Source organism: Canis lupus, chromosome 13, assembly GCF_048164855.1.
Source record: "Canis lupus baileyi chromosome 13, mCanLup2.hap1, whole genome shotgun sequence".
Taxonomy (NCBI): domain Eukaryota; kingdom Metazoa; phylum Chordata; class Mammalia; order Carnivora; family Canidae; genus Canis; species Canis lupus.
The window spans coordinates 42226084-42251557 of record NC_132850.1 but is presented as its reverse complement, the minus strand read 5'-3'; the positions used below and the strand labels follow the sequence as shown (position 1 = coordinate 42251557).

The 25474-nt window shown below is 36.5% G+C and overlaps 2 protein-coding genes across 9 annotated transcripts in view; one reads left to right on the top strand and one right to left on the bottom strand.

Annotated features, from left to right (window-relative positions):
• The window catches only part of PARPBP (PARP1 binding protein), a 67076-nt gene extending 49208 nt beyond the window's left edge, over window positions 1-17868 (bottom strand). For 2 of the 7 annotated variants that reach the window (XR_012005996.1, XM_072773365.1), the window contains exons 1-4: window positions 17728-17818; window positions 13693-13851; window positions 13104-13261; window positions 365-595 (exon numbers count right to left, since the gene is read on the bottom strand). Coding sequence is in view for 6 of the 7 variants with exons in the window: in XM_072773365.1 (XP_072629466.1) it covers window positions 365-595; window positions 13104-13261; window positions 13693-13834 (531 nt within the window). In the remaining variant the exon portion in view is untranslated. Of the gene's footprint in view, window positions 1-364; window positions 596-11337; window positions 11369-13103; window positions 13262-13692; window positions 13852-17727 lie in introns of those variants that run through there. The other 5 variants (XM_072773366.1, XM_072773361.1, XM_072773363.1 and 2 more) reach the window with 5 other exon arrangements.
• Window positions 17861-25474, top strand: part of NUP37 (nucleoporin 37) — a 41816-nt gene continuing 34202 nt past the window's right edge. Inside the window, exons 1-3 of one of the 2 annotated variants that reach the window (XM_072773368.1) lie at window positions 17861-17954; window positions 18450-18605; window positions 19238-19455. In XM_072773368.1, coding sequence (XP_072629469.1) covers window positions 19300-19455 — 156 coding nt within the window. In that variant the 5' untranslated portion in view covers window positions 17861-17954; window positions 18450-18605; window positions 19238-19299. The remainder of the gene's footprint in view (window positions 17955-18449; window positions 18606-19237; window positions 19456-25474) is intronic. The other variant, XM_072773367.1, reaches the window with a different exon arrangement.

Here is a 25474-nt window from a genome sequence, read left to right as displayed (position 1 = left end):
AATTTATACAACATATGCCAAAAGAACAGATGCACATTAAACCAAGAAAGTAAAATAGAAAAGCAATCCTTGGCACAAATTCAAAAAGAAATCACACATTTGGAACTGATCTCTTTGTTAAAATTTTTTGATCTAGTAAGAAGCTGTTTCAACCAAATAATAACAGAATTTCAGCAAAATTTACCACTGAAATATTTCTTTCCAGTAATAACTAACTTTCAGGCAGCTGGATTTTCTATTTCTAACATGATCTGAAAAGCAAAAGCATTATCAAGGTACTATAAATGCTAACACCATAGTTTAAAATAGAAATAAATCTAGCCAAATTTTCATTTAAGATAGAATTTTAAAAAAAAATACTTACAGGGGATATGTTGGCATTATATTCACAACTAGAAATCAAAATACATTTTTTATAAACATCAATCAGATCTAGCATATTACTCTTCTTTAAGAAATCATCATAAGTCTTCTTAATGTCCTCATAATGGTCAATCACTTCCATATTGTCAACTGATAAGTTCAACTTCTCATGTAGGAAGTATTTCCAGGTCAATAAGACATCGCTCAGAGAAACGGTAAATTCTCCACTGTGCTGAAAGAGACAATGCCAAAAATAAAAAGATAAAGTTGGATGTCAGAATACTCATTACTTATAATTGAGATGGGAGTACACATTGAATTTTGTTCAAAAATTCAATAGAAAAGGCTACATTAAATTCTTACTGAAGAGAACATCCAAGTTGAGTTATGGAATAATTTTAAAACCAGATATAAAAGAAAAAGATTTTGATGGTTTTATAAAAGATAACTATGGCAAGTTTGTGCATGACAAAATTAGCAAATACATAGTCATTCTTCACTAAACTTCTACTCAGTTGAGGAATGTGTGGGCAGTGATCTGTACTTAAGTAGCACTGATTGGTGAAACATTTGATTCTGTTAATATTTAGTTCCTTTCAGCTCTTCTAATGTATTTTCATTTAAATTCAATTAGCCAACATATATAGTACATTAGTCTCAGATGCAGTGTTCAACAATTTATCAGTTGCACATAACACCCAGTGCTCATCACATCACATGCCCCCCTTAATGCCCATCACCCAGTTACCTCATGCCCCATCCCTCATGCCCACAGCAACCCTCAGTTTGTTTCCTATAATTAAGAGTCTCTTAATGGTTTGTCTCCGTCTCTGATGATTTCCCATTCAGTTTTCCATCCCTTCCCTTATGATCCTATGTTTTCTATACTCTACATACAAGAAAAAACATATAATTGTCTTTCTGACTTATTTCAATTAGCACAATACTCTCCAGTTCCATCCACATCATTGCAAATGGCAAGATTGCATCCTTTCTGATGGCTGAGTAATATTCTAGTGTGTGTATGTGTGTGTGTGTATCACATCCTCCTTATCCATTCATCTGTTGATAGACATCTGGGCTCTTTCCATAGTTTGGCTATTGTGGACATTCCTGCTATAAACTTTGGGGTGCAGGTGCCCCTTCAGATCACTACATTTGTATCTTTGGGGTAAATATCTAGTAGTGCAATGGCTAGATCGTAGGGTAGTTCTATGTTTAACTTTCTGAGGAACCTCCATACTGTTTTCCAGAGTGGCTGCACCAGCTTGCATTCCCACCAACACTGTAAGAGGGTTCCCCTTTCTTTACATCCTCACCAACATTTGTTGATTCCTGTCTTGTTAATTTTAGTCATTCTGACTGGTGCGAGGTGGTATCTCATTGTGCTTTTGATTTGTATTTCCCTGATGCCAAGCGATGTAGAGCATTTATTCATGTCTGTTGGCCATTATCTGTGTATGTCTTCTTTGGAGAAATGTCTGTTCATGTTTTCTGCACATTTCTTGACTGGATTATTTGTTTTTGGGGTGTTGAGCTTGATACATTCTTTATAGATGTTGAATGTTGGATACTAGCCCTTTGTCAGATAAGACATTTGCAAATATCTTCTCCTATCATGTCGGTTGCCTTTTAGTTTTGTTGACTGTTTCCTTTGCTGTGCAGAAGTTTTTTTACCTTGATGAAGTCCCAAGAGTTCATTTTTGCCTTTGTTTCCTTTACCTTTGGAGATATAGGTCTAGCAAAAAGTTGCTGTGTGTGCTGAGGTTGAAGAGGTTGCTGCCAACGTATATTTAATCTCTTATTTAAAATTTTCAAAGCCATAGTGAATTACCATATACCACACACTTCCAACTGTTAGTCTTAAAACATGATCATAAAAATTAAATTTTTTAAAACCATGTTTTATTTCATTACTGTTCCAGGGAAAGCAAAATATCAGTACTAAAACCTTGGGTCAGAGAATTTAGATTCTTCTCTGCTCATGGACACACTAAACTATAAACAAGTACTAAAAAGCAATGGTTTCTTTCTCTAAGTTGCTGGGTGTTCCTACTGAGTTGAAATTGTTCTTTTTTTCTCTTCTTCAATATCAATAAGATATATTAGTCAGCAGACATACTGAATTGAAGGCTTTTTTTAATTGATTGCATTCTGCTCCCACTTAATATCCCAAATATTAATAATGGTGCCCTCCAAAAAATGCTAGCCCTAATTCAGTAAAAAATTCTAGCTACTCCCTTCCAATGCAGCATGAATAACAAATACTTTTAAGTACCCATATGTGATTTAGTGGAATGTATTATGTTGCTCTCTTTCACAGTTACGTTTCCTTAATATGTTAGTAGTTTCTGATAACACCAAGATCTTACCATCATTTGCACTGAAAGATGGATGGATATTTTAATAAAACTATAATTCACTGGAACCAAAATTGTAACATCTTCAGCCAATGAAGAATAATAAAAAGAATCAAACAGAGCCAAATAATATACTATTTTTTACATATCCAACCCTTTAAAATCTATATTTCTTTTATCAAAATCAGCCACATTTTCTAGTCAACTATCTCAATTTAAGACAATTATGTCCAAACTGCCTTAAAATAATTAACTTTTTACTCACGGATATGGAGACAACTAAGAAAATGATCCTTACTGTCCCTTGGAGAGACCTGTTACATCAAAATTATAAAAATTAATTATAGGGGCACCTGGTGTCTCAGTCAGTTAAAGTGTCTGTTTTCAGCTCAGGTGATGATCCCAGGGTCCTGGGATCAAGTCACGCATCAGGCTCCCTCTCTAAGCAGGGAGGCTGCTTCTCCCTCTCCCTCTGCCTGCCAACCTGCCCACTTGTGTGTGCACACACGTGTGTGCTCTGTCAAATAAATAAATAATTCTTTCAAAAAATTATATTTCATGAAACTAATTCAATGAAAAACCAAAAGAAGTAGTAACTCTCAAGCCTTGAATCCATAACCCAGATGTAAGAAAGATTTGTAATTTCTCAGCATTGCATCAAAAATGATGTACTTTACTTTGCAATCCCACAAAAATTACACAATAAAATTTCCAAATGGTATTTAAATTAAATAAATCCAGCTATTTAGAGTTTGGAAACTAAGTTGTTTTATCTCAAAAATTCCTAAAACTATTTTGACACGACATCCTTTATGTTAAAAATAAATTGAAATTTTGTCTAATGTAAATGTACAATTCATTCTCATTTTGTTGACTCTAACTAGTTAAACTACACAAACTCTTGATCTTGTGAGAAAAGGTCTTGACTAGATTAACAGTGTTTATACTGGGATTGTAAAAACATTTTAAATCCAAATAAAAATGTACTCCAGATATCAGTTTTCATGATCAGGTGCCCACCATGACAGCATATTCTATTATTCAAACCAATAACAACTGATTCAGAGAGCTCGTGGTCAAATCAGAAAATGTTTTGCTAGGAAAACATGCCAGCTGGCTATATCTGAAGGAAGTTCAAGATGGTCAATGTTTTAATTCTCTGATGGACATAAAAAGGATTGTATTTCATAAGAATAAAATGAGGAAAAAAAAAAGAAGGAGCACTTTTTCAGAGCACTTGTACTCTGTATATTTTGCTGAAGTTATTTTTATAATTATTCAAAAACTTAAATTTTACATTTTTAACTAACTGGAATTTTTGTTGTTATCAAAACAGAAAAGATAGCAGATCCACTTAAGAGCATTAATTGGCTCTGTGACCTTGGGTAAAATACTCAGATCCTGTGAATAGTTTTCCTTGGTTATAAAGTGAGATTTTACAGATTAAAGAATGCCTGATAAATAGTACGTGATCAAAACATGTCAGTTTTCTTTCTCTTTTCTTATTCAAAGTATAATAATTGGGTTTTTTGTTGGGGGGGCAGATAAATGTAAGACAATTGTAAAATCTATTTCTTCTTACTTTGTTATGTCAATGTTAGGTCATTTTCAAATCTGACAGTCAACCACAGGCTGTGACTTTCCATGAAGTTATAAAACTAATATCTTTGTTTCATCCAATAGAATATTTGTAATGTTCTTAAAGCTATTTAAGATGAAAAACAGCATTTATAATTTAATTGCCAGACAGAATCAGACCATGAAGTCAATTCTAAAGAAAGGAATAACTAAAACACTATTTGCAACTTAATAATAAAAGTCATATATATTTGCCATATGGTCCTCAATGAATCTAATAATAAGTTAAATCTCTAGCAGTATAAAACTCCTAGAGGTCATCTGATTTAAGCTAAAAAAAAAAAAAAAAAAACTTGCCCTCAGAAAACCTAAAATTCATAGATTATTTTCATATACCTTTTATCTCCATTAAAGCAGCTAAGAAAACAAGCATGCGGGCAGCTCCGGTGGCGCAGAGGTTTAGCACCGCCTGCAGCCCAGGGTGTGATCCTGGAGACCCAGGATAGAGTCCCACATCGGGCTCCCTGCATGGAGCCTGCTTCTCCCTCTGCCTGTGTCTCTTGTCTCTGCCTCTCTCTCCCTCTCTCTCTGAATAAATAAATAAATCTTAAAAAATAAAAATAAAAATAAAACAAAAACAAAAACAAAAACAAAAATAAATAAATAAATCTTTAAAAAAAAAAACAAGCATGCCAATAGACAAGCTAACAACTCCACTAGGTTTTCTCAAGTTTTATTGTAGTCAAATTCAGCTGGAAGAATCATACTTTAGAGATTCGCATCCTCAAACTTTTGAGAATTAAAAACCTAAATAGAGCTCAATCACAGAGTGAAAAATATAGGCGAAGCATATATACAACCAACTCCAACTTTTATGACTATCTACTACTTATGAACGCATTTGCAGGGATATGTGCATGCTGCTTTATCTTGCTGAGTGACTTAGAAGTCTGAGTCAGGCAGTTGGGGCTGCCTGAGCTAACTCCATCTGAGAGAGTCAATCAGAACTGCAGCTCACCATCTCCATTGCATACAGGCACACACATACACAAAGTGAGAAAAGTTCAGTTGCAATTCACCTCTCCTCTTCTTTCCCACCCAGAGTCTGAACTTTCACAGTGAATTAAGTGAATTAGCAAGTAGAAAATTAAGTAGAAAGAGATCCTGAGTGAGTATCCACAGACAAGCCCTGAAGAAAAAATGACTTGAACTGAGTGCTTCAACAGATCAAAATTTTTGCAGTGAAAACTAAATTTTCTTCAGGGTACATTTCACTTACCTTTTTGATATATTTGTTTCAAAATATTCATAAATAAAGAGAAGGTAATTTGAACATGGTCTGCTTAATTTCAAAATGATAGCCTGCCATTACTATACAATAATGATTCTTAATAATTGCCTCAATTTCTCTCCTCATTTTCCAGTGAATGGCCACCAAAGTTTAACCTTTAGCTACTCTATTCCATTTATATAATATCCTCAGAATCCATTAATTACCTTAGTACCATTTCTTCAGTTTACTAAAGAGGGAGAGTATTTTTTTAATGCTCAGGCAGTAAAATTGGAAAGACTTCAACATGAATTGCAATGGAGAGCAAAGGAAAGAGACTTTACAATTACCCTTGGGTAGTCTAATGACTGAGTGAACAATGGTATATAAGACTGCAACTAAGAATATGAACAAGATGGTAAGCTGAGAGAGGAAACAATGTGGTCTACTTTTAAAAACTGATGCGGAGACCTTACTGGGGCATCAAGGCAAAATGTCCAGTAACTACCTGGTCACACCAAGGAGGACTCAGTAGAGAAGTCTGGCATATAAATACTGGTAAACAATGTAAGGGGAACATATCCAGCGTAGGTAGGTAAAATAGAGCGCATCAGAAGCTATCAGCAAAGTGTGCTACAAAGAGAGTATCTAAAGTACATGCAGAACTGTTTTAAAGAGTAATAAAGAGATAAAAAATAACTCAATGGTAAAATATGCAAAGGATATGTATGAGTAGACAATAAAAAGAAGATACCTAAACAGTCAAATAACCATTTTAAAAGATGTTTAAATGCTCTAGTTAACAGAAAAATTAAAATGAAATATTATTTTTCTTTTTTCCAATGAAATATCTAATATAGCGAAAAATAAGAAAATGGTACTCTCCTATACTGTTGATATAAATGTAAATTCTAATAACCAAGTTGAAGAGCAATGTGATAGCATCAAGTTAAATTAAAGATGTATCTATCATATGACCTCCTGTGTATGGGGCCTAGAGAAACTCTCATTCTGTGCACAGACATCTCATTTCAATGAAGAATTGTTTATAACACCAAAAATACCAAAAATATCAAACTTCAAACAACCCAATCCATCAATGAGTAAAATATATCAGTCATACAAAGGATGATTGTTAAAATGAATAAATTAGATCAACTTTTCTGTCTATCAGCACCTAAAGAGTTCTTGAAAACAATGCTGGATAATAAAAACAAGATGCAGAAAGAATGTATATCATCTGTTATAATTTTAAAACAGGCACATTAACAGGGCAATCTGCCTGACTGGATACGCAGAGACCCCTCCTGGTATAAAATACCTAAAGCTACAAGAGAAAATAGGAAAACTTTTTTTAAGCATGACTAAATTGACCATAAGAAAAGGGAAATTACTAAAGGTCAAAAACAATGAGCAAGTGCCAAATATAAAGAGGTAAGCAAATGGTGGCGCCTGTATTTTCCTGGTAACTACCATTCTCTGGCAATAAGGAAACTGGTTTTTATGAACTCTGAGCACAAAGTTTAGGATACAAAACTCAGCATAAAAAAGATGGGAAGTTGGATCACCCTGCTCACCCTGCCAAAGGAAGTCAAAGCCTCTAAAGGTCAATACTCTTATATGCCCACTAGAAAAAAATCTGCACAGAGGAAGGTAATGATGAAGATACTTGCCAGTGAAGAGATTTCTGGAGTAGCCTCAGTATCATGCTTACCTCTGTGGATAATCTTTTTTTTGTGTGTGGATAATCTTTTAGACATTTTTCATTTCTTTTTTTGTTTAATTTGAATTCAATTAATTAGCATTAAATGTATGCAGCAAGTTTCAGAGGTAGAGTTGTGATTCATCAGTCTTATGTAACACCCAGTGCTCATTATATCACGAGCCCTCCTTAATGCCCATCACCGTTACCTCATCTCCCCTCCCAATTCCCCTCCAGCAACCCTATTTGCTGTGAATAAGAGTCTCTTTCGGTTTGTCTCCCTCTCTGATTCCATCTTGTTTTATTTTTCCTTCCTTTCTCCTATGATCCTGTTTTGTTTCTTAAATTCCACATGAGTGAGATCATGTGATCATTGTCTTTCCCTGACTGATTTATTTCATTTAGGATAATATCCTGTAGTTCCATCCATATTGTTGGAAATGTCAAGATTTCATCCTTTCTGATGGCTAATATTCTAGTGTATATGTGTGTGTGTGTGTGTGTGTGTGTGTGTGTGTATCACATCCTCCTTATCCATTCATCTGTTGATAGACATCTGGGCTCTTCCCATAGTTTGGCTATTGTAGACATTCCTGCTATAAACTTTGGGGTGCAGGTGCCCCTTCAGATCACTACATTTGTATCTTTGGGGTAAATAACTAGTAGTGCAATGGCTAGATCGTAGGGTAGTTCTATGTTTAACTTTCTGAGGAACCTCCATACTGTTTTCCAGAGTGGCTGCACCAGCTTGCATTCCCACCAACACTGTAAGAGGGTTCCCCTTTCTTTACATCCTCACCAACATTTGTTGATTCCTGTCTTGTTAATTTTAGTCATTCTGACTGGTGCGAGGTGGTATCTCATTGTGCTTTTGATTTGTATTTCCCTGATGCCAAGCGATGTAGAGCATTTATTCATGTCTGTTGGCCATTATCTGTGTATGTCTTCTTTGGAGAAATGTCTGTTCATGTTTTCTGCACATTTCTTGACTGGATTATTTGTTTTTGGGGTGTTGAGCTTGATACATTCTTTATAGATGTTGGATGTTGGATATTAGCCCTTTGTCGGATAAGAAATTTGCAAATATCTTCTCCCATCTGTCAATTGTCCTTTGGTTTTGTCAACTGTTTTCCTTTGCTGTGCAAAAACTTTTTATCTTGATGAAGTCCCAAGAGTTCATTTTTGCCTTTGTTTCCCTTGCCTTTGTGGAGATATGTCTAGCAAGAAGTTGCTGTGGCCGAGGTCACAGAAGTTGCTGCCTGTGTCCTCCTCTAGGATTTTGATGGATTCCTGTCTCACATTTAGATCTTTCATCCACTTTTGACTATTTTTGTGATTAGTGTAAGAAAATGGCCCAGTGTCATTCTTCTGCATGTGGCTGTCCAATTTTCCCAATACTATTTGTTGAAGAGACTTTTTTTCCATGGATATTCCTTCCTGCTTTGCTGAAGATTAGCTGACCACAGAGTTGAGGATCCATTTCTGGGTTCTCTATTATGTTCCATTGATCTATGTGTCAGTTTTTGTGCCAGTATCATGCAGTCTTGATGCTTACAGCTTTTTTTTTTTTTCTTACAGCTTTATTATAGACCTTGAAGTCTGGGATTGTGATGCCACCAGCTTTGATTTTCTTTTCAATGATCTTTTGGCTATTTGGGGTCTTTTCTGGCTCCATACAAATTTTAGGATTATTTGTTCCAGCTCTGTGAAAAAAGTTGATGGCATTATGATACGGATTGCGATGAATGCATAGATTGCTCTAGGTAGAATAGATATTTTAATAATATTTGTTCTTCCAATCCATAAGCATGGAACATTTTTCCATTTCTTTGTGTCTTGCTCAATTTCTTTCATGAGTGTTCTATAGTTTTCTGAGTACAGATCCTTTACCACTTTGGTTAGGCTTATTCTTAGGTATCTTATGGTTCTGGGTGCAATTTTAAATGAGATTGACTCCTTAACGTCCCTTTCTTCTGTAACATTGTTAGTGTATTTTCATTTACACTTTTGCCTAATTATTAACTTTTGCTGAAAAAGGGGAGAATAGTTAAACTACTTTGGCAGAAGATTGAGGGTTTATTCCCTACAGAGGGTAAAACAGTCTCTGGACTGAAGAGTGCAAGTGAAAACAAGAGTACCCAAATGAAAATGACAGGAAACACATGACCATTTATATTCTAAATGTTGACACTTCTTTCAAGCCCCCAACACATTGGCAGCTCAACTTTACACCATTTGTGTAAAGACTCTTTTTTAAAGAAACTGTTGTAAAAGGGATATCTTCAACATGGGTATCAAATGTTCCCCAGCCAGAGCCCAGTCAGATCAGGCTGACAACCCCTAATCCTCCATGCAGAGTTTCCAGGAAGCATTTTAGTGTTCACTTAAATGAAAGTGCATGGTCAAGGATCATCAGGAAGAAAGTTTCTGATAGAAGAATAGAAATTCTTCCCAAATAAGACTAATAAAATAAGAAACTAGGAGGAAACAGATTATGTAAGAAGAAGAAAGCCTCAAGAAATATTAATAGTTTCAAACAAAAAATATATGCTTGAAGCAAGATGAGTATGTATTTCAAAAAGAGAAAACAAAAGAGCTCTTGGAAATAAAGTATATAGCTGATAACAGGGGTGCCTGGCTGGCTTAGTCAAAAGATCATGTGACTCTTAATCTCAGGGTTGTAAATTCAATACCCACACTTAGATAGTACTTTAAAAAGTAAAATCTGAAAAAAAAAAAGAGGATAACAGAAAATCCAATAATTATTAAACTAAAAAGCTATTAAATATTGAATATCTTATTGAATATCATTTGGAAGAAAAGTAAAAGGTAAATGGATAAATTGATACATTCATACAGTGGAATATTATTCTCTGCTGAAAAGAAATGAGCTATCAAGCCATGAAAAGACGTGGAGGAACCATAAATGCATCTGAAAGAAAGTAAAGCCAATCTGAAAAGACTATATACTACATGATTCCAACTACATGACATTCTAAGAAAGGCAAAACTATGCTGACAATTAAAAGATCAGTGGTTGCCAGGGGTTGGGGAAAGGGAAGGATAAGTAGGTGGAGCAGAGAGGATTTTTAGGGCAGTGAAACAATTCTGTAAATACTATAAAGGTGCATATATGTCTTATATAATTGTCAAAACCCACATAATGTACAATAGCAAGAGTTGTACATTCTACGAACAAAGACTCAGGATGTCCACTACTTATCATCAAATGGTTCGTACAGAGTGATATGAATAAATGTGTATGTATGTGTACAATACATACTTGTGTTTATTTACGTATTTTTGTTATACACACATACAAAAATATTAAAATAGTAATGATAGAAAAGTGGCAAAATATTAATTGGTGAATCTAAGCGAAGAGGATAAAGGAATTCAGTGTACTATCCTCGTAACTTTTCTGGAAGTTTGATTTTTTTATTTTTTTATTTTTTATTCTTTATTTTTTTTAAGACTGTAATTTTTATTCATGAGAGACACAGAGCAAGGCAGAAATATAGACAGAGGGAGAAACAGGCTCCCTGTGGGGAGCCAATACACGACTCGATCCCAGGACCCCAGGATCATGACCTGAGCTGAAGGCAGACGCTTAACCACTGAGCCACCCAGGTGTCTCTCTTTTTTTAAACACAGAATCCAAAAAGTATGACTTCCACTTCTTTTCTTCAATATACCTACATAAAATTGATTTTTAACAATGACTGTGGATAAAAACAAGAAACAGACAAATGGGACGTGTAATCTTCACCATCACTCTTCAGCTACACTGGTGCTTTTCCATTTTCTCAAATCTCTCTGCGGTCTCCTGCCCAGAGCTTCTGCATATGCGGCTCCCTCATCCTCATCATCTTGCCCCCGAGTCTTTGCCTAGTTAACTCTTCTTCTTCCTTTACAGTTCAACTTGATCTCTCCAAGCAAGTCAACTCCTTGGTCTCATAGCATCATATATCTCTTCTCACAGCTATAGTTTAGAATTTATTTGTATTTTTCTCTACATGTCTACCAGGAAAAGGTAGGCAGGAGCCATGTCTGGGTTTGCTTACCATTTTAACCCCAATGCTTGCCACACAGGAGCTAAAACAAAAAACAAAAACAAAAACAAAAACAAAAACCACACACTTCTCAAAGGGAAGAAATTAACGTTTAACATTTATATTAACAGCTATATTGGCCTCTTTGCTGTTCCTTGAGCATGCCAGACATAATCCCACCTCAGGGTCCTTGCATCAGCTGTTCCTTTTGCCTTGTAATCCCTTCCCACAAAAATTCCCATGACTAGTTTCAAATCTTTGCTCAAATGAATAAAAAAAACAATAAAAAAAAAAAAAAAAACAAATGGCAACTTGTAGATGAGGCCTTCTTTGACCATCCTATTTCAAACTGCCAAGAACTCTTCCACCCCAAACTCTATACAATCCTTAACTGTATCTGTTTTATTTTTTTCTATAGTATTTATGACCTAAAATACTAAATATCTTATTTATTAGAGTATTATCTGTCTCTCTCCACTACAAGATTAATGCCATTAGAGCAGAGATTTCCTTCAGAATGTTTAGAATAATGTCTAGCACATAGTGAAAATTCAAATATTTGTTAAAAGAATGACTATATAAGAGAATTTTGTCAAAATCTTACTATGTTCAAAATTCATCTTAATATTTATTGTTTTAAACACACAACACTGCCAACAACCATGTATAGTAAAGACTATCTCTCATTTTAAGATTATACAATTTCTAATTTTTAGGCATTAATATATTATTCTTTTTTCAAAATGATGGTTCTATTTTTTCTCAATGGCCTTATTTGCCAAGTTGAGAAATGTTCAAATCTGTCAATGTCTAATATTTTTTTTTGGAAATTTTATTGACATGAAATCTAAAAATCTGGGAACTACTGACATATAGGATTAAAATAGTTCACCAGAATGTCATTTCACTATCTAGCCCAATAGACCCACTAAAACTATTCCACCCTTCAAAAATCCTCTCCGGTCAAAACCATCTCCTTATTATCTTCGAAACATCAAGACTTTGATCCCCCTGGATGCTTCTTAAGTGATTTTCTTTTCCTTCCTTCATCCCTTCTTTAAAACCCTCCCATCCAAAGATTTCCCCTCCTTTAAGTATATTACCTGAAATCCAAAATTTTTAAGTCATTTTCTTACCACTCCAGCCTATCTTTCTATCACCCAAACACCTCAAGCACTTTACGTACAGCTCATTCCAAAAACTAGTTTGATCCAAGCCAAATACACAAGGATCAGATTAAGAAAAGATTTTAAAAAGACAATTTCCAGAGTCTCAGTGAGTGCAGATTAGAAGAATCAAAATTTCCAAGACCAAAGCACAGAAGCCACTATTGTTTAAAAACTCACCCAAGTGATTCTGATTCATAACCTGGCTTAGGAATAATCAATCTATACCACAGAGTCTGAAATTAGTCATAAAATAATTTGATAAAATATTAAAATCAACATTATTTATGTATGCCTTCTAAAACTTTTTAAAGAAATCATAAATAAAAATATTTTTAACCACAATAAGAGCAGTTGCACATTTACTTTAAGATTTCAAATTAAACATTGAATGTGCATGTCCTATGATATATTACACATATGAAGGCCTTAATTTTGAAGCAAATCATTTCAAATCCAATTGCAATATTTTGACAGATATGTAGAGATATTTTTGATAATTCTGTTGATATTGTCATAGGGCATATATTCCAAAGAAATGAATATAATTAAAATAAGCAGCTACCAAAATTCACTTTAAAAAAAAAGTAAACCTAAATATAGTCTACTAACCTGTTTGTTGTTCTCTGCCATGGAAAGCTGCAATGCCAGGAGCATGGAGTCTGCACCACATACAGTAGTTCTCTCAGAGTTACAAAGAGTGTGCCAATTCCTTCTGAACTCTTTAATCATATCCAAGATAGACTTCTGATTAAGCGCAGCCATCCTCTCTGAAAGTAGGACAGAATGCAATGTTAAAAAGATTTACTTTAATTGGAAACTAATATTTAACATGTGTAAGGAAGCAGAGTTAGAGAAAAATAAGTAGTGAACAAGAGGTCATTTCATATTTACTAAGATTGCTTTTCATTAAATTTAGGGAAACAGAACAACACACTTTCTGCCCAATCATATTTTCCTCTCCTTTAGTTTTCTTAAGCCAAATCTTTTGAAATAACAAAATCCAACCTTCAAACTGAAAATTGATACAAAACAGATACACAAATTCTGTAAACCTATAGACACAGCTAATTAAAGCTGTATTTTCAAAATATTTGTTTTGAGATAAATGGTAATATGTGTGGTAGATTTGGGGGGGGGGAGGCCAATTTCCTCCCATCCCCATATTGTCTCAAAAGAAGAGGTCTATTGGGACACCTACCTCGGTGGCTCAGTGGTTGAGCCTCTGCCTTCGGCTCAGGTCGTGATCCCGGAGTCCTGGGATCAAGTCCTACATCGGCTTCCCCATGGGGGAGCCTGCTTCTCCCTCTGCTTGTGTCTCTGCCTCTCTCTGTGTCTCTCATGAATAAATAAATAAAATCTTAAAAAAAAAAAAAAGAAGTGGTCTATTTTTCTATCCCTTTAGGTATGAGTCAGTCTAGTAACCTGACCAATTGAGTATGGCAAGAATGACATCATGGGGGTTCCAAGCCTAGTGCTCAAAAGGCCCATGCAGAAAAGTTAAAGCAGCAGGCCTGATGTCTATCTTTTAAAAAGATTTCTTATAAGGTTGGCCCTTGGCTGCACCTGGTAACTTAGAATTCAGGAGGATTTCCAGTAAGAGTAGCTCACTGCGCCTCAACTGTTTATACAAATAATATAGTTTATGCTGAACACATGCTTTTCTTCTGAGTCTGGAACTTAGGAACATAAACCAAGAATGCCTACATCAGTATCCCTAGATACTGAGTCTCTAAAGAGCTTCCCTGGGAGACACTATTTCATATGGGTTGTCACAATTTGTTGTTGGAAGACTTAAGCATGTCCTGCACGACTCCACTAAGAGAGGACTTTTGGAAATTTATGCCTGATTTCCCCAGAAATTCATCCCATGCACTTTCTCCCCATGTAGCTTCTCTCTTTGCTGATTTTCTTTAGCATCTTTTTGTTGTAATAAATTATAGGTGTGGGCATAACTATATACTGAGTCCTCTGAGCCTTCTTAGCAAAATCCAACCTGGGGTGGGTTTTAGGGCCTCTTGATACAAGGCTTTGCAGCTTTAGTCCTTACTATCTTGCCATTCTAGACTACCATATGAAAAAGTCCAAGTTCACCTGCTGGAGAGGCCATATAGAAGAGAACCAAGGCACTCTAGCTGACAACCAATTCCAATGTAATGGGAGGCTATGTTAGACTTTCCTGCCCCAATCAACCTACCAGACGAACTGCAGCCACATTAGTGATCCCAGGCAAGACCAGCAGAACCACCAAGTTGAGTCCAGCCAAAACTGCTGTCCACAGAATCATAAGTAAATAAAATGGCTGCTCTTTTAAATCCATTAAGTTTTGGGATGGTTTGTTACACAACAGATTACCAATACAATACCTAATATTTAGGAGCTATGTTCATGCCAGAAACTTTTCAAAAGCTTAATATTTATTACTTCCTTCAATCTTTGAAAGAGTCCTATTAGAGGGTCCACTATTATCCCCATTTTACATCTGGAGAATGTGATACCCCATGTCACTCAGCTAGCAAATCGCAAAACAAACTTAACACCAAACTCTATAAGCTGTGCTCTTACATCACTATATTACATAATTTCTCCTAATAGACAAAAGTCTTTCAAAATAATTAGATGTAGTTTCACTACTTTACATACTCAAGTCCATCAAAGAAAGCAATTCTTTTCTTTACGGGTTTACAGATATGGCTGCTGAAAGGTTTTTTTCCTACTTTGTATGCTAGTGTCCAACATGTTCATATGCCATTATCTTATTTTGGATATATTTTATTGTACACAACCCATTTATTAACTCTTTCTATTATCTTTTTCTTTTTTATGTGGCATAAATAGAATCCCAAATATTTACTATGTATTTTGGGTTTATATGATGGTGAAAATGGGCATATAACATTTACAAAGCAAGAATTCATAGTTGCATCAATAATGCAACTTAAAGATACAAGTGAAAACCAATAAATTAAAATATCTACATATGCACAAATGCTAGTAAATAGCTAAAAGTTTTATTTCTCTTTAAAATATCACCCTTTTTCTTAAAGGAGAAAAAAAAAGGAAAGAAGTAATGCTTCAGTGATATGATCGGTTCGCCTGAAATAAATCTTTAGTACTAAATTATTTAGGGTACTATTTAAAAGTAATAAGAGTTCTGGAGTGCATGGGTGGCTCAGTCAGTTAAGGGACCCACTATTTCAGCTTAGGTCATGATCCAGTCAGGAGATTGAGCCCCACCCTGCTCCCAAGCACAGTCTGGCTTGCAATCTCTCTTTCCCTCTGCCCCTCTTCCACGCTCATGTGTAAGCACAATCTCTCTCTTTCTCTCTAAATAAATAAATAAATAAAATTTTCAAAAAAAAAAAAAAAGTACTATGAGTTCAGATTACTAAGAATGAAAACTAGTCCAGAATTAGACCATTTTGAATCCTGGCCACACCATGTACTAGCCATGAGATCTACAGCAAGTTACGTCATCTCCCCCGCCTCAGCTTCCTTGTCCTGAAAATGAAAATATAATAGTTCCTATGTCACAGGAGTTTGTGAAAAGTCAAGGATAGAAGTACAAGTTGAGCTTTTAGCAGCGTGTCTGACCCGTAGAAAAGCCCAGAGTCTCATCCAGGGGTCCGCACACTTGTGGGAAAGGGCTAAACCAGAAATATTTAAGGGGTGCAAGGCGCTCCATCTGTGTCACAACCATTCAACTTGACCTTGCCTGTGGGAAAACAGCCACAGACAATACATAAACGTAGGCTAGGCGCATAACTCTGCTTCAACAAGACTTTGTGGAAACTGAAATGAACGTTTACATGATTTTCACATGTCACAAAATATCATTCTTTTTGTTTTTGTTTCAATTACTCAAACATGGAAAATCTGTTCTTAGCACTGAAAATGGCTGCACAAAAACAAGTAGACCAAGAGTTTGCCAACTCTGGTCCAGTCCCCATGCTTTCCACAGCTAATGGGCAACAAGCTTTACTTTACCCCTGACTGCCCAGGTGAGGTGTCATCACGCAGAAAACGGGAAAAATATATATGTGATACTTATACATTTATATTATATAAATATACATTTATATATATGAAAAAAATAAAACAGGAATAATACCTTCCAGCCAATTATGAGGAGTCACTGAGACGATGACTACACAAGCACTCGGAATTTCAGGCTGGGCGGCACTATACAGCAACAGTGGCAGGTGGCAGTGATCATGAACACTCTCCTGAAAAAACTAGCTTCCAAACTGCACTGGAGCAAAAACTGTGTCACGGGAAATTATCACTAGGGTGATAGTGAGAGATGGTAAAAGAATATCTACGTCGGATATTCCAGGGCCCACATCCTGGTTCCTCAATGTATGAAATGTACGTCCTTCGGTATTTAAAATCTCTGATGAACATAAATTTCCTCAAGCATAAAGGAGTTAAGATATCACTTACCTCGTAAAACTATAACACAAGGAAACATCCACCTAGGGTCACGCACTTAATAGGTGCTCCGTTAAAAAGAAAGAGGGACGTGGCTCAGCGGTTTACCGCCTGCCTTCGGCCTGGGGGGTGATCCTGGGGTCCCGGGATCAAGTCCCGCGTTGGGCTCCCTCATGGAGCCTGCTTCTCCCTCTGCCTGTCCCTCTGCCTCTCTCTGTGTGTGTCTCTCATGAATAAATAAATAAAATAAAGAAAAAAAGAAAGAAAGGAAAGAAAGGAAAGGAAAGGAAAGGAAAAAGGAAAGGAAAAAGGAAAGGAAAAAGGAAAGGAAAAAGGAAAGGAAAAAGGAAAGGAAAGGAAAGGAAAGGAAAGGAAAGGAAAGGAAAGGAAAGGAAAGGAAAGGAAAGGAAAGGAAAGGAAAGGAAAGGAAAGGAAAGGAAAGGAAAGGAAAGGAAGAAAAAAAGGGGCATCGCCTTCAGGGTGCAGATCCTAAATATTCTTTGGGAGACGGTTACAGAGAGAGAGAAAGTAGTGAAACTGGAGTCTGCTCGCGTCTTGGGACTCGAACCATGGTTTCCTGCCACCCTAAGGAACATACGGAGGTCCCTCCAGGCGTCCCTCAGGACCTTCCAGCCATACTCCTCACCAGATAACCGGGAACTCTTCTACACCCCCAGACCCAAGCAGGCTACAGAGCAAAGCCACTAAACAAATCACATTCTGGACGGTCACTTGGCTGTCACCAGCCCCAGCCTGAATCACAGATTAATGTGTGACAGGCGGGCGGGCAAGAGATGACACTCACCTGCCTCGGGAACAGCCGGCAGGTGCAGACCCCACGTTACAGTAGTCCCGCCAGGCTGCGGTCTCCAAGCGGTGAGAGTTCGTCCCGAGTTAGATTTTTAAATCTCGCGGGAAGGCTCGGGAGCCAATCGGCGCTTCCGCCCTCTGACCCGGAAGCAGAGTCTGCGCGCGCCGCGGCAGTCCCCCAGCGGAGACCGCCTTTCCTCCGGCTATTTCCCGACGCCCCCGGTGCGTATCGCGCGGGAGCCCTAGGGGTCCCTGCTGCTTTACTACTGGCTGCACAGCGCTCCCGTGGTGTCCTTGCGAGTTACTTCTCTCCCGGGCCGCACCCTGTCTTTTCCCGGACCTCAGGCTTTGGGAGGTGGTCGCGGGGTCTCGCGGGACTTGCCTGTCTGGGAGAGGCGTTGGGGCTCTTTGCAGCGCAATCCCTTCCCTCCTCTGCCTTTCCAGTTTTAGAGGGCACATCGCCCCCCCCCCCTCCCCGCAGTGTGCAGGGAAACCCTGAAATGCAGTGAGAGTGGGCACTAGTTTAAGGAGCAAGAAGGGGACCGAGTTTCCTGACCTGGAGTCTTTTCCACTCCCCACACCGCCGTGCCTCTCTAAGGGCATCCACCTGCTGGTCACCCTTAACACATGTCAGGTCCCGGATTCCCACTCGTATGCTTACTAGGTTATAGGCTACATGAGTTGGGATTCCTCTCATTCTCCGTAAATACTTCTCAGGTTCTTGATGTGTTCGTTACTGAGCCCAACTGTTCTCAGGACAACTGCGTCCAATTAAGAGAGAAAACAAAAACAAAACAAAAAAAAAAACCCTCTTTACATTCCTGAGTCTCATCTGGGAATGCTACTTTCAGAGTGCACACCAGGCCATAGCAGGTTAGTTGAACTTTTGTGCCTGGTTTTATGAGTATTATTTTTATATCACACATTTTGACACACCTTTCACCAGATCTTATATTTTCGATCTGCTTATGTTATGGCGCTTTTCACACTGAGTCATAACTGTTAGCGGATATTGTGATCTTGAAGGCAAAGGGGCTGTTTTTCTTCCCTAGGATTAGTGTCCAACGCATAGTAAAGTATTACAAGTGCTATCTCCTCTTACGGGCATGGCAACTAACCTACTGAAGTCTCGATTCTTCTGTAAAGTGGCAGCCATTTCCCTCCTCTTAGGTTTGCAAGTGTTAGGTGTCATGATGTTAGTAAAATCCTTAACATGGCACCTGCAAATAGTGCTCTGTAAATGTTAATTTATCATTAATTTTTTATGAATATATTTACAACTAAAGTGATTACATCTTCAAGTACTCACTGTATCTTCTGGTTAAACAGGTTATTATGACGATTTATTCTGCAAGTATTATAAAGTATTTAAACAAGTACTTGAATTTTTTTTTTTAGCTGCCTGTGGCATCTGAAATACCATGTCCTTATTTTGATTCAGTTGCTGAAAGTGACTGATACTTTGACGTTTTCTATCTGTGTTGTGTCTCTGCTGTAATCCACAGTTTCGTCACCTTGTCCAGTAGAAGGCTCTTTTATTACAACTGCTCAAGTATTGACATACAACATGAAGCAAGATGCCACAAGAAGTGCTGCCTACACTGTGGATTGTGAAGATTATGTGCATGTGGTAGAATTTAATCCCTTTGACAGTGGGGATTCAGGAAACCTAATTGCATATGGTGGCGGTAATTATGTGGTCATTGGCATGTGTACTTTTCAGGTTAGTGTACAAAACTCAGTGACTGACAATGAAGCTATTTTACTGGTTAAAAAAACAAACTTTGGTAAACTGATTAAAGTTGGAAAGCATATTGAGTTTGAATGTAATAAAAAAAAATATGAAGAACTACAGAGGAAGATATTTCCAGTAATATATGCCTGAGATTTGTGCAAACATTAGTGAAAAAAAAAAAAAGACCATGAGGCCTGTCTTTTGCCTAATAATTAGAAATGGAATATTCTGGTAATTGAAGGTTGTGACTAACTGAACATTTGGTATGTACAGGGAAAACACCAATTAAATGAGATCTAAGTAATCCAGTTTTTTTATATTCTAGGCTTTGACACGGAAATCAAGCCTAGAAGAATGATCCTCTAGGAGATTTTACAGCTGTCGTGATATTCAGCTTTTCTATTAGTATGCTCTCATGCTTTTTATTCATCTAAAGCATAATCCAGAGTATACAAAGTATGAGACCCAATTAATTGAACAGGCAATTAGGCATATTCATTAAGATTGAACTCTGGAGCCAGAATGCCTAGGTTTTTACCCCTGTCTGGCTTTACCTCTTAATAGCAATATGACCTCGAGCAGGTACTTAATCTCTCTTATATAAAAATGAGGAAAATAATACTTAATAGGATTTTATGAGAATGTAGTTAGTACATCATGTGAAGTTCCTGTAAGGCATCTGCATGTTTAATTCATATATACATATTATATACATATACACACACACACACACACACACACACACACACACACATATATATATAATGTTTTAACTGTTATTAATTCGGCATTGTTTCCCTCTAGCACAGGCCCATGGTTAATCACCAAAGCAGGATGCTTTGCGGTGAGCACACACCATGTTTTCTCACAGGAAAGCTAGTTCCACATGTGAAAGAGTCTAAACAATCAGAGTTCAACCCTCAGAAATCTTGGCTAATCCTTTGTTTACCAGAATATTATTCATAAAACAATATTTCTCAAATTAAGGTTAATCGGTGAGGTAATATGGCAGTGATCAGTTTTCAAAGATTTAAAGTAACTTTACCACTAGAATGGTACTATTATAAACATAATTATTATTTCCTCTTTTACTCACGAGGCAGTTCAGTATTTTATTTCAATATAGTGTTTTGACATCATAAATGCAATTTAGCATTTTATAGTACAATAAGTAAAATTATCCAAAATTAGACTGCATGCATATTTATCCTAAGGAGAAAGTATGAATTCAAGCTTTCAGGTTTTTGGTGTTTGAATGTAATATAAAAGCTCTTACATTGTGCCACATTGTCTCTCTTAGGGTTAGGGTAGGAATTGCTAGCCATGACCCACAGCCTGACTTTAGCTGGACTACTTCGTTAGGATTATAAAAAGCCGACATGATTAAGAGAAATAATATAACACACTTTTGAAAAAGACTGAGGGGAAAAAAACATTTTTCTGGTACAGGCTACTAACCCACAAAAGAATAAAGCAGCTTCCTACAGGTGAAACTAACTTTTTACTTAATCACTTCTAAAATTAATAACTGTGAATACAGAATTGTGTTAAAAAATACTGAAAAAATTTGTTTTATCTCTAGTTTATGTTCAGCTAAGAAAGTCAAGAAGGGAGGAAAAAATCCAGAAAAATGAAAGGCAGAGGTAATGAGTGGCAGAGAGAGAAAAAGACAATTAGAAGAAGGAACTAGCAAAAAACATTTGTATTGCTCTGTCATGTCTTGCACATTGTCCTTGTTGATCCTCAGACCTATCAGATTGGCAAGCTAGGTCTTCTAGCCAAATAACCTAAAGAAAAAATTTGGATTTATTAACTTGGCAAGTAGCTAACACAAATATTCTGTGCCAAGTACTGGCAATAAAATTAAGCAACTGTCCCCATCCTCATAGAGTTTCCATTGTACTTCAAAGAAGTTCAGGGATTTGTATGACTAGTAATGAAAACTAAGATCCTTTTTTTTTTTTTTAAAGATTTTAATTATTTATTCATGAGAGACACACACAGAGAGAGAGGCAGGCTCCATGCAGGGAGCCCAACACGGGCCCCAATCCTGGGACTCCAGGATCATGCCCTGAGCCGAAGGCAGGCACTAAATTGCCGAGCCACCCAGGGACCCCTAGACTCCATTTCTAAACACCTGTTCTTTTCCTTCCATGCTGCTATTCAAAAAAGGTTGAAGCCATAGTTCAAACAGTTCTGGAGGAGAATAGAGTCCCAATAATTTGCCTTTGGAGATTCAGAATAAATTATTGGTTTCCTTTAAAGTTATTTTTTAAACTAATTATACACTATTAAACATTGGGGTTTTTTTGTATATCAGTTTATTAGAGTTCGATTTGCCAACATACAGTATAACACCCAGTGCTCATCCCTTCAAGTACCCCCATCAGTGCTGCCTGTCACCCAGTCACCTGTCCCCCTGCCGACCTCCCCTTCCACTACCCCTTGTTCATTTGTTTCTATTCTCTCATGTTAGATTCTTCAGGTTCCATAGCATCCAATTTCATGCTTCCCTTTTGATTTCCATTGCTTGGTGATTAGTGATAATGAGCATATTTTCATGTGCCTGTTGGCCATCTGTATATTGCCTTCAGAAATATATCTACAGATCCTCTACCCATTTTTTAATTGGATTGTTTATTTTATTGTTATTGAGTTGTATGAGTTCTTCCTTTATTTTGGATATTAGCCCCTTATCATACAGTGATTTTCAAATATCTTCTTCCATTTAGTACATAGCCCTTTCATTTTGTTTATGGTTTATTTTGCAATGCAGAGAGTTTTTAGTTTGATGCAGTCCAGCTTATTTATTTTTGCTTTCCTTATTTTTGACTTTGGAATCAGATCCAAAAATTCATCACCAACATGGATGTCAAATAACTGATAGCGTTTGTTTTCTTCTAGGAGTTTTATGGTTTCAGGTCTTAGCATTCAAGTCTTTAGCCCAGTTTGAGTTAATTTTACATTGAGTATATAATGTAAGGTAGTGGTCTAATTTCATCCTGTTGCTTGTGTCTGTCCAGTTCTAACACCATATATTAAGAGATTATCTTTTCCTCGCTGTAAAAAATAAAAGAGAGAGAGAAAACTAAGGAAAGGTAAATTGAATTGAAAGTTTTCCACATTCCTTTTGGAAAGGCAATCCTCATTCTAAGACTCTTAGGAAAACATTGTCAATACAGTAGATTTAAATTTCAACAAACTATTTTTCAGAATCTTATGGTGTTCTTTTGAATATGATGGAAATTTGAGCTGAATAATAGTACTATTAACTGGTGTCATATATTTGTCAAGTATTAAATGCAAATCAGATGCTGAGAAATGGTAATACATATGTTAAAAACAGCAAGGACCTTGACCTTAAGATGTTTAAATGTAAAACAGTGCAGTAAGAAAACTGATGTAAGAAGTCCTATGTGCAAAGGGTAGAGGGAACATGAAAGTTTCTAAGTCTATTCAAAGGATCACCAATAGTGAATAGGGTATTTGAATGAGAACATTTAATTTAAGCAAGCACATTGAACTTATATAGAACATGAAGCTGAGAAGGATACCTAATGCTTTGAATGATAAACTACATTTAACAAGTATTTGTTGAGCACTTGTTGTATGCCAGACACTGTGATTCGAACTCAAATATTAATAGATTGGATTAATGGGCCAAGTTGAACAACCTAAAATTTAATAAAGTCTTAAAATGATAGACTGCTGGAGCTAGAAGGGACAATGGTTACTTATGGTTTTTAGTCACCTGGAGGTTCACCATGAATCAGTACAATTAAACTACCAAAAAGAGTTAATTCAATGCTGTCCAATAGAAATACAATGTGAGCCACAAATATAAATTTAAGTGTTAAAGTAACCACATTATGAGAAGTAAAAACCAGATGAAATTAATTTTAATAATGTATTATTTTGCCCAGTGTATCCAAAATATTTCATGTGTAACCAACATAAAAAATTAATAAGATATTATATATACTTTTTATACTAAGTCTGAAATGTGGTGTGGATTTTGCACTTTATAAGGTATACACAGTTTCAACTAGCTGTATATAAGTGCTTAGTTACCCCATGTGGCTAGTGGCTACCATGTTGGACAGCATAGCTCTATATCTCCCTCTAAATTGGTTAGATTGTTTAATCTTTTTTTTTAAGATTTTATTTATTCATGAGAGAGAGAGAGAGAGAGGCAGGCAGAGACAACAGGCAGAGGGAGAAGCAGGCTCCATGCAGGGAGCCCCATGTGGGACTCGATCCTGGGTCTCTAGGATCATGCCCTGGGCTGAAGGTGGTGCTAAACCGCTGAGCCACCCGGGCTGCCCAAGATTGTTTAATCTTTACTTCATTTCTCAGCAGTGTATGTTATGTGCAAAGGAGTCAATGTATTTGAAGCCCTTTCTTTTTTTTTTTTTAAGACATTTCAGAATGATATTAAAATGCTTAAAACTGTCATGTGAAAGAGGGATTAGACTCAGAATGGTAAATGTATTTTGTGTTATTGGTCAACTCTGTCGGAGTGGAGTTGTGGCTTATAGTGCTCTAAGACTGTCACGGAATCTGCTTATTTGGGTGTGTTCACTTAAGATCAGCTGTGGCTTAATCCATATGGTTGGTGCCAGAGAGGAAAATTTGGAGCAGTGAGTAGAATTTACACGAAAACAGATTTGGGTTTAATGTAAAAGAGAGCTCTTCTCATTAGAACTACCCGAGTTGAATAAGCTCCCCCAAGAAATAGCTAGTTTGCTGTCCTTAAGAGTGTTCAGAGAAAGGTTGTGCAAACTCTCTCCAGATGTTATATAAATTCAAATGTGAAGTGAAAGAAATGGACTAGCTAAACTTTACAGTCTCATCTGACTAAAATTCAGTATTTAGCCTTAAATAGGTGTGGTGGGAGGGCCTGCCAATTTCAAACCCTTAGAAGAGCCCTTTCATCAACCTGGCTTTGCCCCAACCTCAAATACACCGGAGCCTTGTGTAAATGATTTGTATTGTAGCAAGTTGTCCAAAGTGTCTTAATTTCCTGCCTGTACAATACTGCCTACACCCCAGACTAAACCCAAAATAGCATTTGTCTCTGCCTATACCACACACACACACACACACACACACACACACACACACCCTGGCCTTTTAGTTGGCTTTGTGGCAGACATTGCTGCCAGGAAAAAAGTTTTCACTAGTAATACATAAAGCTCAAGCTATACAGTCCCTGGGATTTATCTCCATGGCCACCCAATAACTCCATATATATTTGGGTAACGAATTACAGGACCTAAGTGTCAACACTGTTGTTACAGTAGCAAAGTAATGTGTATTTTGATTGTAAGAACTTCATTTTTAAAAGACTGACTTGTCCAGTGTGGAAAAATAGATGTAACCTGCACTATGAAGTAAGCTATGATTAGGCTCTCTTAACCTTATTTTTAAATTGCTTAAAGGTTGCTACCTTGGTATATCTAGCTGTTAGCTATACAGTTATTATACACGCAGATTATAAAGTAATGAAATTTGACAGTGTTTTTCTTGATAGGTACATATCTATTTCCTTTTTTCTTTTATGGAGAAAAACTTTTTGCTGTTAACTCTAAGTTCATCTGAAATTTAAAGTTATTTTCCAAGGGGCATCTGAATTCTGTAGAGAAAGCCATGTGTAATATATTTGTGAAATGGCTTTGCTAGGATCCCAAAGGCCATGTTGGAAAAACCAACACATCCAATAGGATTCAAATAAGGTACACATTATAAAACTTTGCATTTAGATTCAGGATAACTGGAATTCTTAGAACAGGCCTTCAGGTAATAGTCCTATTTAAGTAGACATGTATATTCCATTAAATAACAAGTTTCACCTGCTTCGAATTTTTTCCCTGATGATATTTTATAATTTTATGAGCTTAAAATTATAGTCACTTAATACAGAGGATTCCTTGGGCAAATTTGTCATGAAAAAAATTTGCTGTAGTCTCTAGACCTAGGGTATTGATTTAAATAACAAAACAATTAT